General features: G+C 37.6%; 2 protein-coding genes across 17 annotated transcripts in view; one reads left to right on the top strand and one right to left on the bottom strand.

Moving 5' to 3' along the window:
* Nucleotides 1-16,297, top strand: part of RAG2 (recombination activating 2) — a 123,476-nt gene that overhangs the window by 93,790 nt on the left and 13,389 nt on the right. The gene's annotated exons all lie outside the window — the stretch shown is intronic.
* The window catches only part of IFTAP (intraflagellar transport associated protein), a 39,906-nt gene that overhangs the window by 12,452 nt on the left and 11,157 nt on the right, over nt 1-16,297 (bottom strand). For all 15 annotated transcript variants that reach the window (XM_086892290.1, XM_086892287.1, XM_023927942.2 and 12 more), the window contains 4 exons: nt 15,950-16,104; nt 4,106-4,263; nt 2,500-2,571; nt 1,494-1,548 (listed from right to left, as the gene is read on the bottom strand). In XM_086892290.1, coding sequence (XP_086748416.1) covers nt 1,494-1,548; nt 2,500-2,571; nt 4,106-4,263; nt 15,950-16,058 — 394 coding nt within the window. In that variant the 5' untranslated portion in view covers nt 16,059-16,104. The remainder of the gene's footprint in view (nt 1-1,493; nt 1,549-2,499; nt 2,572-4,105; nt 4,264-15,949; nt 16,105-16,297) is intronic.

Here is a 16,297-nt window from a genome sequence, read left to right as displayed (position 1 = left end):
AAATGCCTAATGTTGTTGGTGTGCATTGTTGATACAGTCTCACTCTTCACTGAGGCAGTCTGCCTCAAATGAAGTGTGTTTTACCAGGGCTTTCCATATGTATGTGATTAACATTTACTCTTGGGCACACACAAACACATAGAAATGACCCAAAAGCTGGAGAGAGGCAAGGTCTGTCACAGTTATCCCCAAGCTTAAGCAGAGCTCTTTTTCCTCACTGTTCTGCTTGGTATTTTAGCATTTGGCTCAATTCTCATCAACCAATTTGTGGCCTGTTTGGGACTAGAGATATCTAACAACACTTTAATGAAGTAGATATAGGCATTTCTCCTTTCATTATGATACAAGTGAAATGTGGGTTTGTGCTTCCACCAGTAAACTCCAGGGGTTTTTAAATAGATATTATCAGAATTTAAGACATAAGCATAGAACAATGCCCTACAGGGGGAAAATGGGCACATATGAACACTGCACTCTAAAGAAATCTTTGACATCTGTACCTGATCTGGGACTGCTGTTTTATGTTACTACCTCCTTTCTGAAAGGCTGGAGAAAGAATATTTGCCATAAACCTGACTTACACTAGTTTATTATTTTCTTGTGAGATACTGGAAGTCTCTAAGCCCTTGGACTTCACTGGAATTCAGGACACACAGAAAGGAAAGACTAATCAAAACTTTATTGTTAGAGTGGAGAGACCAATCAAGTGGCAGTAACTCAGAAACCAAGCATCAAAGCCCTGCAGCTTCTGTCTGTGACCTCAGGCAAATCCCTTAATCTGTGTGGCTTGGTTTCCTTGTACAGTACAGGTATAGGTGAGGAAAATGAATTTAAATACTAAAAGGTTGTCAGGTCTGTTTTTAATAAAGACCATACAGGAACCTGTGATAGACTACTATAGACATTAGTATTCCATTTACTTTTTGGAGGTGGGAGAGTTAAAATTATTATAGATGTACAGAACAGTTCAACACAACTCAAAATGCTCCTAATTGGAATTTTTAAAGAAGTTCACTGTGAATTCAGAATTAATCTAATCTATTTTAAGCCCAGGATGAAATTGTTTTAATAGGCAGGGACAGCATTTTCATTAAATATTTCCACTTTACAGCACTGTCTCTTAGCACCCACATTACTTTACAAAAAAAACTTCTGTTTCAAAGTAATTTCAATAAAAAGTAGAAATGCATAAATATGGAGAGATGTTGCTAACAAGAAGCACTCTGCACTTATAGAAAGGCTTGGAAAAAAAAAAAAAACCTGTTCACCAGGACAAAGTACAATACATTTTCCTCTTTATTATTTCATTACCTCGTCAAGTGGGGAAATTAGTACTTCAGTTTGGGGATTTGTGGCAATGTGGGGAATTTTCTAGCAATAGAAGAACTAAGAAATATCATCTCTTTTAGGGGAGAAGCAGTTCTTTAATCAATGTTCACACTCTTGAATTCAAAGACAGAAAATGATGGTGAATATGAAGGGGGGAAACCTACCATTGCATGTCTCTTCATCTGTGTCTACATCTTCCAAGTTTAAGTACTTTTCCACCTGCCATGAAAACCCAGATTGGAAAACAGATGAAAATATATCAATTGCATTCCTTATAGTACAATCTAGAGCAAAGCAAAAATGCATTAAATTGTCTGCTTCATCTTCTCCATTTTTCCCTGCATTTTTCCAAGAAAGCATATGAATTTTCCTTGAAATGTGTAACCCAAAGAAAATACTTTTAGGTGTAGTCGAAGATTTACTGCCAAAATTACCACGTATCAACTTAAGTGATTGAAAGGAAGCTCAAGCTGTACAGTAACTTTTTCAGGAACTTAGTGGGAAGATGGAGAAGTAAAATATTTTCATAAGAAAATGATGCATGATAAGTTACTATGCAATTTTGCAGGCTCATTCCATACAGCACAAAGAGAGTACATGCTGTAGGCAAAGTAGAGCTTGATCCTTCTGTTTTGACACTAATGGTGAATTGATTAGGAAATAAAAAAACTAAGAATTATTACATTTCTAGTGTTTCACCTGGGGCTTTTCTCTACTGTTTTCTCAGGCTAATGTCCCTTGAAAAATCTATTTAAAATGTACTAAAAGACAAGACATTTCTCATTTCAGGTATCACTCTGAATAGATGCACAGGGTGAGAATGAAAGGTTTTTCCCAGCCTATCTGCAAATAGTGTTACCATGGAGGATTGACTACATGCCCTGGATTTTCTTCTGTGTTTCCATGAAGTCATTAAAGATGCGCTCAGATAATTTTTTTCCAACCTGGTTTTAAAACAGTCTCATCAAGACTTACATAATCTTTACACTTTAAAAGTACATATTCACTAACAGTAGAAGAAAAATTTTTGGATTACTCTCATTCGTCTTTCCCACAGATGGGAAAGAAATACATCAACAAATTGCAAGTAATTTGTAAATTAATACAGAAAAAAATCAGTCATGCTCTGCTCAGAATCCCCACTTTGAAGAAAATCAAAGAAAACCTCACCTTCACTCTTTCAGACAGATTGAGATTATTTCCATCAGAGACATCAGCTGCTGAGCTCTCACTCATCACTGTCTGTAGATAGATGGGCAGAAATACTTACATGCATGAAACAGAATCAAAATCACAACCAAATCTCCTACTGATTTATACATAGTTCACAGAATCACAGAATGGGTAAGGCTGGAAGGCACCACTGCAGGTCACCCTGTCCCTGTTCAAGAAGGGTTCCCCAGAACACATTACTCAGCTTTATAGATGTTGTATATAAAAATTTTTAAGAAGTGAATGGAATGTTCCTGAAAATAGAACAGGTACAGGTAATTCTCTGAAAACCTACATGGAACCAGACTGAATCAATCAGGATAACAGTGCAAGTAATCACAGCATGCTTAAAAAGCAACATTTAGAACAGTAGCACTGTTTTCAATAGCAGTGTTTTCCCCATTTTCCTTTCTCAGTGCAGGCCAAAAGGTTACAGTGGTCAACTTAATGCACTACAGCCTCTTCCTGCTACTACACTGTAATTTTTCTGCTGCATTCTACTATTACTGTACATGTTTCTTAAACTGCTAATGTGACAAAAATGTGCAGCCATGTCTGAAGCTTCTTCTTCTTTAGAAAAAAAAACATACCTAAAGGTTTGTGGAAGTTCCATTACATGGAGGATAATGGAAGTTGTACATTGCTTTATGTGGCAGAAAGGCAAATCAATGGGGCTAAAGTAAGAGACACAAAGACAAATTATACCAATGAGGAAACAATACTTGTCATTTAAAAAATGGCAAAAATATTGCCATTACTATTACACAGTCAACTGACAGGATTTTTTTTAAAGCCTTGCTTGATTCTACCTCTAAGATATGTCCTAGTAAGGAGGAAAGTGGCTGCTTGTGCTCTGAGGCCTGGCAAGCCCATCATTTGAAAGCACTTTAGTGTCTTGTTCTGTCTATTTCACAAAAGGACCTGCTACTTCTTTTTTATTAAAAGTTTAATGAAGGGAAATTTTGAGTACAGACTAGATCACAGCCTAATTATTTGTTGTTCAGGCAGGAAGGCAGAAGTTCTTAACAAGTTGACTCAGATTTCTATCTCATTCCTTTCCAGATGATGTCTGTTGTTTTCTTGTCCCTACATATTAAATCCCTAATCCCTTATGTTTCAGAAGATCAAAAATGCCCCTGGCCTGCCTACTGCTTACTTCAGGCAGTAACATAACTTCAGTAACACAGAACTCTGTACTTCCTAAAATCTACAAGAATCAAAATAAATCTGTCCATGCTGGCATCCATACTCTCGGGATTTTTTTTTTTCCTTTTTGCCAACCTCTACCACAAACTGCAGTCTCAGTGAAAGCATTACTTAGATCATTGCAGGGTGCCTTATTTGTTAGTCAGATTATGGCAGCTCTTCAGCAGGGCAAATGCCACTGCCAAACATGATCTCTGCAGGTGCCTCTCTAAGTATTTAACACTTAGGTAGTATTTTAAATATTTGCCTCAAATAGGATAAATACCACTAGCCTCTAACATTTGGACAGTGTATCTCTCCATATTTTCATCTGTTTAAATGTGGTGCTTGTCCACATGGACAAATGTTAACTCATTACCTCGTTCTCATTTGGCATCCGTGGTGGAAATGATACCCACATTTCTTTGCTTCTTTCAGGTGAGCCATTCTGTTTATTTCTGTTTGGTAATTCAGAAGTAGAACATTTTTTTCTTAAGGAGTCCACTTTACTTCCCTGAATTGTCTTTCCCTCTTCCTCTGCAAGCAGAATCACACCAGATCAAATAACATAATGCACTATCCAAGAAAAAGAAAAAACTTTTTTACACATTCACTTTTCCTCTCATGCAAGCTTCCATGTACAACACATAAATGTATTTAATCTATAAAATGAAACTTTACCATAAAACTTTACCAGACTTTACCATAAAACTGAATATGCAGTTTGAACTTCAATTGCACAGAGTCACACTTATTTCTCAATACTGAAGAATTCATTATCACAAAAGCTTATGCAATATATGGAAAATTTAATAAAATCAGCCAAGAATTGCTATACTCCAAAAAGCAAAACAGCAAGGTTACACCTTACTGGATCTAGCAGATGACTACAATGTGCATGGAAGTATGGATTTCCAAACCCACGCTGAATAATTGGGTTTTTTTCCTTCAACCTGGCAAAAAATAAAAGTAATCACAACCAAAATAAAAATGCAACACTTTTTTATTTTAAAAATCCCATTATCAAATAAGGAGCAGCTATATGTCAGTCGATTAAAATGAACTTCACACCACATGTTCTTAATGAAAAATAAATGCTCATTTAATTAAGGTTTTTGGGTTTAGTTTGAAAAATTTACTTCGTGACAATAAGAAACACTGCATTGCATTTCTAAAGCATAATTATGTATTATATAAGCATTGAAGTAATTCTTGTGGAGAGTTTTAATGATGCCTTTGGGGTTACTCCGTTGAGCCATACAGCAAAGAATTATTAATCCCCTGGGACAGCTCTGTGCTACAGTTACTGCGACATGCAGAAAGGGCTGGCAGGCTGGGCATAACCTTGCCCAGTCCATGCTTACAAGAGTCAGGGTTCATAGAAAGCAAACTGCACTACACCAGAGCAACCTTGCAAATAAGTTTTAATGCTCAGATAACAGATGGATCCTCTGAATAATTCCTAAATCCCAGGTCTCTGTAACATCTTGCTTCTCCCTGCTTCTTTAGCAAGCGCTTTCCTGAAACAGTATTTGATACAGCAGTACATATGAGCCATCACTTTTTCCAACATGCTCTTTTTTAAGCCATGGAAATGAAACAGTGTTAGACTTGAAACTCTTTAAAATTCTTGATGGGTAAAAGGGTCACCCACTATTTGGAGATAATTTTACCGTCAGCCTGCTTTACAGGAAGAACTAGATGGCTACTTCTTAAAAAAATTTCAATATTTTTTTTACTTTAGTAATAAAAAAGGACGGGCTTCCTGTTTTATCCTAAGACCTTACAAGTTTTATCTTAAAGACTGACAAGCCACAAAAGAATAATAATGTATTTTTGGGGAAAATGTGTATTGGTAAATAATGTAGCTGAACATCTGCAGACCAGTAAAGTACCAACAGGGCCTGAGGACCGACCCAGTGTCCTCCCTTGTGCACATCAGGAGTATTTCTGTATGAGGAGTGATAAAAAGATTCTGGAAGCCATACACTTTTCTCATCAGACCAACAGAGAGACAACATTCACTGGAATGATCAGAATGATCAGAAGCATAATTCACAGAGCCAACAGACTCTGAGTAAACATGATATTCCTGCACTGGCCCATGCTTCTCTTGTACACCACTGTGGCCATTCTTCCAGGCTATAAATCAGACCATCCTTCTCAAAAATACAGGTTCTGAATTCTCCAAAGAAAATAATGCCACTTTTAGCATCAAAAGACCTATGGCACATAGCTGGGCAGTTATAATTAGGCACACATATGAGCTGACAAACTTGCTTTATTAGGTTATATATTTTCTGGACATCTGAGCTATTGTCACAGCTAAAAAGCTAGATAGATTCAATGAGCTAGTAAGAAATCAAGTGCATTCAGAGTATTTATGTGCCATTTACCAACCCCAGACTACAGCTTAGAAGCACTATCCCTTTTCCTAAGAGATCAGTCATAAACTTTTGACAGAAACCTTTTACTGCAGTGGTTAAGACCACTGCAAAGTTATCAGGTTAGAGAATATTAAATATTACATTTGATGAAACATTCAGCACAGCAATGTGATACTAGATTCATGACTGCTTGTGAAGAAAAATTCAGCAGAAAAATGTCTAAGCAACACAAAGCAGTTGTTAAATGCAATTCTATAGACAGAATATCAACTATGCAACTGTGTGCATGAGACCATGCCATATAAATTAAAGGGGGGCAGATAATTTAAATATTGTGTTGCCAGCCTTGAGCACAGCCCCTCAGGACCAGTAAGAGCCAACTTCAGCTGCCCAAAGCAACCACTGACACCTAAAATCTCCCAATGCATGCATCAAATAACTGGCTCCTTTGAAGCAGTAACTGCAACCAACTTAGAAAATATTATTAAAAATACCACACATAAGTTGTTTTGAAGTTAAAGAAACTACAATCTGAAGCATCACAGGTGTATTTCTTTGACAGTGTTCTGAATTTCAACCATTTCTGTCCTTACTTTTTAAAGAGATCGGGAAGAAGGAAGGATTGCATTCAAGCCAGCAAGAGGATCACTCTGCCTTTCCCCTGACTAAGTGATAATTGACTCATTATTCACAGTCACAGCTCTCAACCTGCCAAGAACACTGGCCTTCACAATATGTGAGAAAAATCAAAAATAAGGGATACAAACACAATAAAATGTAGCAGAGGAAGAAAGTTGAAATGATATAAAGATTCACATATTTATTCTGCAGACAGATTTTGTCTCAGTTTTTAGTCATTTCACTGTCAGTATCTTAAAAATGAAATAACAAGTCAACTCAGGTCTCTAGAAAAGTACATCTGAGTCTCTCAAGAGCAGTATCCATCATAATTGTATGTCACTAAGAGTATGGTGCAGACTTCAGAAACATGTTTCAATCAAAAAGGATATCCAACTTGATAAATTTTTTTCTCTCCTGCTATCTATCCTGTATATTGCCTAAAGTTCTCTTTGTCTTCCAATTTGGATGGGAATTTTTTGCGAATGTCTAGTGATCACCCACATATTCCAAAGAATAATGGAGTCACCACAAAACCAGAGAAGATTATCACGTGTATTATCAGGACAAACTTACTGTCAGTGAAATCTCTCAGATGACATAGCAGCCCCAGAAGAATGATAAAATTCTCATGGTCTGAAGCATTTCAAAGCCAGACCAGACAGAGCAATCAGCTACATACCACAGAATACCTGGGATGGGATAAATACACTGGACAAAAAAAATCAAACTAGAAGGTACTTCCCACCTTTTTTCAATTGGATTAATTAATTTCAAAAATAAAAACAGGTTGAGATTTAGAAACAGGCCCCTTTAGCTATAAAACATCAACAAGAAAAAAAACATACAGAATAGCTACTATTTTAAGTTCCAATTTATTTTTTTGTCCTCAGATCGTGGACTGAGGGCCAGCAGAAGGCCTATGAACCCCTTAAATCTCTTCCAAGTTATGCTTTGATGGAAAACCTGGAATTCAAATATTAGAGTGACTTTCTGCAGGACTCCTGACCAAAAAAAAGAAAACTATTTTACTCACAGTACCATAATAACTGTCTTGAACAGAAGTCACAAGTACAAATGTCATGTTCATTCACTTTTTCTATCCTTCAAACACCATCAGCAAACGTTTTAAAACAAGAAAGAAGTCTGTCACTGAAATATTCCCATAAAATACGACTTTGACATGTTCACAAGGTGATAATATAATCTAGAACTACCTGTATTACCCTCAAATATCTATTATCAATATTATCAAGTATATAATATCAATATCATCAAATATCAAATACCTATTTGCAATTATGTACATTGTACAGCGCTGCATTCATTTACCCTAAATTACAAACTGTAAGAGGAAAACAAGAAATTTCAAAGCTGAAAATCCAGTTTGCTGAGAAGGTATTTTTTAAAGCCTTCTATTAATTTGTGTTAACCCAAAGAAAGCAGCTCCCACATTTTCTGCAGTAACCCTACCAAAATTTGCAGCCTCCCTGTGCTTGTATGTTTTCCTGCTAGGAATAGAACATAGTATTTTAAAGTTACTTAGCCTAAAAAAGTCATTCTGATTTATGTTAACCAGATACCTTTCTGTTTCCATGTATTTTTATGTATAAATTGCTTAAATCAATGCAGTTTGTCTGACCATTCAACACAAGAAGTCAAATTATCCCATATAGTATGTGCCTGGAGGATTTCAGTATTAGAGTCCTATATGCCTGTCCAAAATTAAGAGCAATTCAGGTGTAATTTAGGCACCAAAACTTCATCATATAGTCCTGTTTTAAGAGTTTAAGGTCAGCCTCCTGATGCCACCCAAAAAGGCAGAGGATGTTTTATACATATTGTACCTAATCTGCCCACACTCAGCATTTAAATTGTCTGTCCCATAACTATCTGAATTCCTGTAAGATCCATTCCAATCTTACTCTGTCTTACACAATCCACACTGATTTTGACGGCAGCGATCTCACAGTAGTACTGAGCAAGCAAAACTCCCTTACAGCAAATAACTTGCCTAAAACATTTACTTCAGTGGGCAAATTAATATTGGTAACAGAAAAGTTCAGCTGGTGTTGCCTTTTCCCCTAACATCTTTGATCTTATCCTGATTAAATGACAAATAATCAGCACAAAGTATTCTTTAGCTTTTTTTTCCCCCCTTCAAAAAAGGTCAAGTTTTACTGTAATCAGTAATGTGGACTTGATTTTTTAATTTAAATGTATGCATTTCTTAAGGCAATTCCTCTGTATTATCTCCTCAGCTAGGATAAATACATATTCCATAGACTGGGACAAGTAATTTCAGTGGGACTAATTCTAACCTAAAATGGTAAACTCATAAGTCCCAATAGTTACTTTTGACTGCCATTTTTGGATACTTATTGTAGTATGTTTAAAAATAAGTCAGGAAAGGACTTTTTTATGTGCTCCTTCAGGGGAAAGATGAATGACTGCTAATCTCAAGAATATTTCAGCCGCTCTCACATACCTGCTCTAGCTTAATGTACAGCAGTACTTTTCTAAAACTAACTGAGCTTCTAATTTTCAAACCTTTAGCTGTTTTTTATTGTATCAGCATCTCTCCCTGTGTACTTAATGGAACCTATGTGTTCTGGTTTTATGTAGTGTTTATCTGTATCAATATCTATGTCTCTGTTGTGCTTTTGATAGTCTCAGTGTTAGAAAAGGGGCAGTATTTCCTGTTTATTCCTCATTCACCCCATCTGATCATTTAAAAATTCATATGGTTCTTTCACAGCTCAGCAGTGCTGTTGCTGGATACCTTCTCCATTTGAATACTAATGCTGTCAGTTAAGTAACAAGGCAAACGTGCACTTCATCATTTCAGTAGCTTGTACAAGCAAAATCCTGTTTCTTTCAACAGATTTACAAGAACTCCAGACTTCTTTCTGAGTCTGGGTTATACTAAGCCATACTTTGAACCTTAACTAGGAAAAACAGAATCTATTTGAGTTTATTTCTTAAATACTTAGTTTTTGGTTTTTTTGGTTTTTTTACAGTCCAAGAAACCACAAATTTGCTTAAAGTTCTCTTCGGCACAAAGAAACTACATTAAATACATATAGTGGGAGCACTTTAAAAGAACATATGATGTACTAATAAATCAGGGCAGAATCAGTCTTGAAGACTTTCTGTGCACTTGCATCCTAGAATTCAGCACTAATAGGCGAGTAGGTAAGTGCTGTAAGCAACAAGCAAATTGTATATAATTAAAAGCATCTGACATCTTCATACAAAGTATTCCTTTCTTAACAAGTAATATAAAAAAGATGACAGCAGGTGGGAACAAAATAAAATGTCAGAAAGCCCAAGAGTTTAGAAAATGCTGAAATTTGGACATCATAATTCACAACATTAAGGCATTCCTAAAAGGCCTGACTTTATTTTAAAGCAAATACCCGCTTCCTTGAAATTAGGGGTTTCTATTTAATTTTATACTGAACACTGAAAAGTACCCAATTCTACAAAGAGTTCAGCACTAAATTGGAAGTGAGGTCACTCAACTTCTGATTGTCCTGTTAAGTCACTTAGACACAGCTCTAGTCTCTGACATTATTTGCTTTGTGCCATTCCCACATGTGGAAAGAGGACTTCCTCAGCTCACTGCGATACATGAAACCAACCCTACAGCTGCTCTTAGTGCACTTTGATGCCATTCTAGACAAGGTGATGAGGTACAGCAGAGTTCACCCTGTGTTACTGCTTTTTATATTACTAGAAGTCAATCACTGCCAATATGCCACTATAGGATAGAATGTCTACCAAAGTATCAACAGCAAAATTACCAAATATTTCCTTTTCTGTGTTCTAGAAAATCTTGGTTATGCAAGAGAATGAAAATACTTTTTTTTCATCTGAAATACTCTTCATAAACTGTTTAGTTATAAGGGTATCACACAAAATAACAAAGAATTGTTACTAGGGAAGCACTACTGTTCAAGGGCTGTTCAAGTTTCCAGGAGTCTGAGTGTCCCTGTACTTATCTGGTGCTGCCACTGAGCTACTGTGCAAATGGACAGGAGTCATTTCCCTTCTTTAGGCCTAATTTTTTCTGTCTATACAATTGAGATGAAGTATCTTGTGGAGCAAATACCAGGAAGATAACAATATCCATAAAACAAATCAGTTATTATTATTCCAAAAATAATCTATTAAGTTTGCATCTCTATGTCTGGGATTTTTTCTACGTTTAGGGACTCTGTATGGTATTTGATTTTATACTATATTGAATAAAAGCTACATAGAGATAGCTACTGAATTTATGATCAATAGAAAATTGCAAATTTTGTCTCCCAACCGATTCTATCAAATGATCCAGCACAACACATCAATAAAAAGCTCTGAATTGACGCTGTTCCTCTATTTCATGCCCTGCTAAAGTTCCCTGGGGATGACAGATTAATTTAATTAGTTTTACTGAAGTTTCTAGTTGCTTTTATTGGCAAACCTACTCATAGGCTGAAATTTCTCTTGGGGTTGCCATTGTCCTACTGGTCCATTTTTAAAACAAAAGTGCATTTACTGTCACTTCTTATACAGTTATCTGCTATGCTTTCTGCTGTGAAGACTGACATTTGTAAAGTGCCTCCACTGACACTTATATAGGAAGTTTTAAGCTGTTGTTTTTCCTAAATGTGGTTAATGTAAAAAGGAAGCAGACAGCTACAGTCTAATGGACTGTAAACTGAATACCTTGCCCAGCTTTCACTGGGGAATTAAATTAATCTGAGCACAACACAGAACATGGCTCTTTTATGCCACCTGTAAGCACAGAAGTGATCAGTCACTTCCAAACTTCCTCCACTTGACAGCTTGTGCAGCACAGAAGCATCAAAACAACAGCAGCGAGGCTGCAAAGTTTCAATCCAAGCTGTGGCTTGCTTAGATGGGTCTAGTCAAGGTCCCTGGACTTCAACACACTGCCAGGCAGTGGGAGGTGTATGAAATAGAGCAAAATTAACAGCAGGAATGGAATTCATTTAATCCTAGTGGTCAAATGCCCAGAATCATGAAAAAAATGTAAATCTTAACTTCGATTTGGGTAATTTTATTCATGGCGGTATTTTCCTATCCAGTTGAAAGATCCCTAATCACGTATTTTTAGAAGTGGGAGAGGAATAATTTAAAATCTAGATGAAAATTTTGAAGCTTGGACCATTTTTTCTGTGTTTTTGTGTAAGGTCAAATGAGATATTTTATGCTCCAGTGAATTTCCCACTCTTCCTCTGAGTTTAAAAAAATGAGCAGATGCTGCCTTCTGATTTTGAGCGTCATAGCTCTGCACCAGAATTCAAACACTCTTCCTCAGATTTGAAAGAGGCTTTTGTCCTCTGTGGCAATTTTTTTCAAAAGCAGGGTTGGATGGATTTCCACGAGATTTTGTCCAAATTTTTTCTAGGAAGTGTGTAGTTCTGAACATACCACTCTGACCACATCTACAGAAATTTGTATGATGCACTCTTTTGGAAATTCAGCTCTTCTGAGGCTCCTTCAACTGCAAAGCTTTACAGCAAGTAGGAAATATTTCAGCTTTCTAGACACATGTTCTACTTGCTAAATTACATCCCTGTGGGCTCACCAGCCCTTTCACCTATATATCCATCTTGTTAATATTATCCCTATGACAAAAAACACACTTTGGATGCTCTAGATCGGAAAAATAAAGAGACTTAACTAGAATCTTAACCTAGCCTTCACATGCCCATCCATTACAGAATCAATGAAAAAGGTTTTAAAAATTTCCTGCTTATGGAGGAAGTACTCCTATAATTTTAAAATATTATTTATTTAAGCTATATAGGTCATGTTCTGTTGGAGCAGTATGTTTTAAATGCTGAATTCTGAGTTTTAGAAATATATTTATTTATGTATGTTTATCCACTTTCCATCAGATCTGAAGTAATAGTCCTTCTATAGGATTTACTTGTCAGTTAGTCTATGAACTCTCATTTTTTCACTGCACCAAGCACACTTTAAGAAACATAACCACTGGGATTTTTAGGAATACTAAAATCTGGAAGATTAAAATCTCATATGAAAGATGTAATTTTATGGTCCAGCTAAGTTATAACATATCTCTGTGCTTGTTAAACCAAACACACATCATGAAACCAATTACACAGAATTTAGAAGGACTTATTTTGACTCCAGATCTTGTTCTATAGGAATGAAAAGAGTATCTTTCCAAATAGCACAAGGAAGAATAGAAGCAGTCAAAGGTAATATCACACATTCAGATACAATAAAAAGAAAACATTCTAAAAATATGATTTTCTAATTAGGATATTAGCAATTCTTAAAAAGCCAAATTGAAGTCAGGAATGTAAAAATTAATGAATTCTATTTCCCACATTTGTAAGAATGAAACTATACCCTCAACAGAAGGTCCTAATGTGCTCACAGGGGGTCACTCCAGGCTATTTATAGCCTCAAAAGGCTCTTTTTAGCTGGGCCAGAACAGCCAAGGATGCTTGGGTTTCTCTAGTCAAGGCACATTCTTTACAGCTTCACTGTGTGTAAATTTAACATATGAAGAAAAATTTTTAAATCACTAGCATGTCAGATTCTTATGAGATGCTTACAAGAATAACAGAAACTTCAGCTGAAAATATCCTTGCAATGCAAACTGCACACCTAGTATAAATTCATGCGCAAGCGAAAATCACCTTCTGTAAATATGTTACTCTCTGAAATCAATGGGATCCAATTAGTTTTGTGTTTTCTGTTTCCTGTGTTACAACAGACAAAAATCTTTCAGCTGACAATGTATTTTTTATGCTTTAAGTAGAATTTTTGCAGGTTATTAGTTTATAATGCAAACCAGCATGCTGGGTACTTTTAAAGAAAAATGAGAGTGAGAGGAAAACAAGTTGAGCTGTTCAGTTCATACAATCATAAGAACCTACATTTCTATGCATTTGATTCAGGTAAAGCTCTACCCCTCATATGATTTTAGTGGCAAATGCCTACAGTGACAGTGAAAGTGACTGAAATACACGCTGAGGCTTTTTGCAAGTAGCATCATGATATGCAGCATGCTTCTACGATAGCAGCTATCCCCAGTGTATCAATCATACATAAGAAGACCAGAACTGGATTTTCAATCCTCTTATCTCATCCTCCAGTGTCTCCTTTCTCTTCTATATTTTATAGGGAGGAGAGACAGAAAGTAGCCACAAGATTATTTCTGTGGCAGCTTCAACTCCCCCACTGGTTTTCTGCTCAATGCTTGTGACTGACACTTAGTTTTGCCTGAAGGATAAGGACAGGACAGACTTCTGAGTACCAATCAATGGGGCATGCCACACGCTGTAATTGAAAAATACAGTGCTTCTGCAATAATATGAGGACATCACTTTTAGTGCAAAGCAGTGGTAAAGAGAAATGAGAGTAATATGTAGGTTGCACTTATTTTTACGGCACATGTCTGAACATGGTTCAAAAATGTGAACCTCAGCTACAGAACTGGAATTCTGGAATTCAGCCATGTTCAGATCAAGGTTAAGCTTCACTTTTATATTTCATCTTCAGAGCACGAGATCTTTTCAGCCTAATCATCTATCTGATGTCCTGCTGTACCTTCATCCAAGTTGCCTGTTAGCTTGCCACAGGATGGGTCAGGTTGGAAATGACCACAGTGGGTCATCCAGTCCAACCCCCCTGCTCAAGCAGGGCACCTTGTATCCAAAGAGATTTTGAGTATCTCCATTGAGAGAGACTCCTCATCCTCTCTGGGCAGTCTGTTCCAGTGCTCATTCACCCACACAGTAAAGTGGTGCTTCCTCATATTCAGGTGGAACTTCTGTGCATCTGTTTCTGCCCATTGCCTCTTGTCCTGTTGCTTGGCACCACAAGAAAGGCTCCATCCTCTGATACCCTCCTGTACCCACTTACAGACACTGGTAAGGTCCACTCTGATTCGTCTCTTCTTGAGGCTGAACAGGCCAGACTGCCTCAGCCTTTCCTAGTAAGTGAGAGATGGTGCACTCTCCCAATCATCTTTGTCATCCTTCACTGGATCAACTCCCTAGCATTCAAGTCTCTCTTGTTCTGAGGAGCCCAGAACTGGGCCACAGAACTGGGCCTCACCAGGGCTGAGTAGTGGGCCAGGATCACCTCCTGTGAGCTGCTGGAAATGCTCTTCTAATGCACCCCAGGATCCCATTGGCCTTCTTGGCCACTGCTGGCTCATGGACAGGTTGTTTTCCACCAGGACCTTCAGGCCCTTCTCCACAGAGCTGCTTTCCAAGAGCTCAGCCCCAGCCTGTGGTGGTCCAGGGGCTTTTTCCTCCCCAGGAGCAGGACCCTGCACTTGCCTTTCTTGAATTTCAGAAAGTCCCTCTCTGCCCATCTCTCCAACCTGTCGAGGCCCTTCTGAAGGGTTGCACAACCCTCTGGGGTATGGGCTGCTGCTCCTGGCTTTGAGTCAGCAGGGAACCTGCTGAGGAGGCCTCTGCCCCTTCCTCCAAGTCATTGATGAATTAGGTGAACAAGACTGGGCCCAGTATTGAGCCCTGGGGGACACCACCAGTGACAGGGCTCCAACCAGACCCTGTGCCACTGATCACAACACTCTGAGATCTGCCACTCAGACAGTTCTCAACCCACCTCACTGTCCATTAATCCAGTTCACACTTCCTGAGTTTGCCAACAAGGATGTTGCGAAGGACAGTGTTGAAAGCCTTGCTGAAATCAATTTAGACAATATCCACATCCCTCCAGGTAGCTGTTTCATCATAGAAGGCAATCACTTTGTAGAAGGCACACACACAGGCACAGCACAGTGGGCTAGCATTAGTAAACCTGTAAAAGTACCCAAATTGCACACTCCTAATCTCAGGCCATCTCACACTATCAAGTACTTTCCTTGGGCTCTTCTTTTATAGAGACTTCTCAAGCAAAACAATGCAAGATGTACTTAGGAAACATCTATCTTTCCAAACAGTGCATGTTCCCCCCACCTCCCTGAAGCAAGCACAAATGGCTAACCACCTGTAGAGACATAGCAGCCTGGGAACCAATCTGTAGAAAGCTGTCCTTAAGGTTCCCACTGCTGAGTGGAAAAACAAAAGCATCACAAGGATTTGCCTAAAGTCACAAAGCAGGTGAGTAGCACAAAGATACAAAATACCACTGCTTCTCTTTTTACCTCTTCTTTTGTCTATGATATCTAATGAGAGATTTGGGAAATTACATACCTTTAAAAAGATATGTGAATGTATTTAGAAACTCTTCATATGACTGCTCATGGCTATTAATAAATTGATCAAGGATGCTGTTCTTTAACAGTTGTTCTCCCATGATCATCCACACCTTGAGAGTCGACAACTGTGTCTGTTTTTGTAGGCTGCTTCTGCAATAGAAAGAAAAGAGCTATATATACCTGCAGGCAGAAAAAAAACCAACAGAAAAGTCCATAGATCACATAGATGGGCACTAGAAAGTATAAATTTTCTTCTCTCCTTGCAAAGTTCTTATCTCGTCAGTGGAACTTTACTCAACATTTCCACCCAAAATTCACATGAACATAGAAATTTTAAGTACAA

The sequence above is a fragment of the Cyanistes caeruleus genome, chromosome 6 (assembly GCF_971803275.1).
Source record: "Cyanistes caeruleus chromosome 6, bCyaCae1.hap1.1, whole genome shotgun sequence".
NCBI classification, from domain to species: Eukaryota; Metazoa; Chordata; class Aves; order Passeriformes; family Paridae; genus Cyanistes; species Cyanistes caeruleus.
Note: the sequence above shows the minus strand (reverse complement) of the source record. Positions and strands in the feature narration are given on the sequence as shown.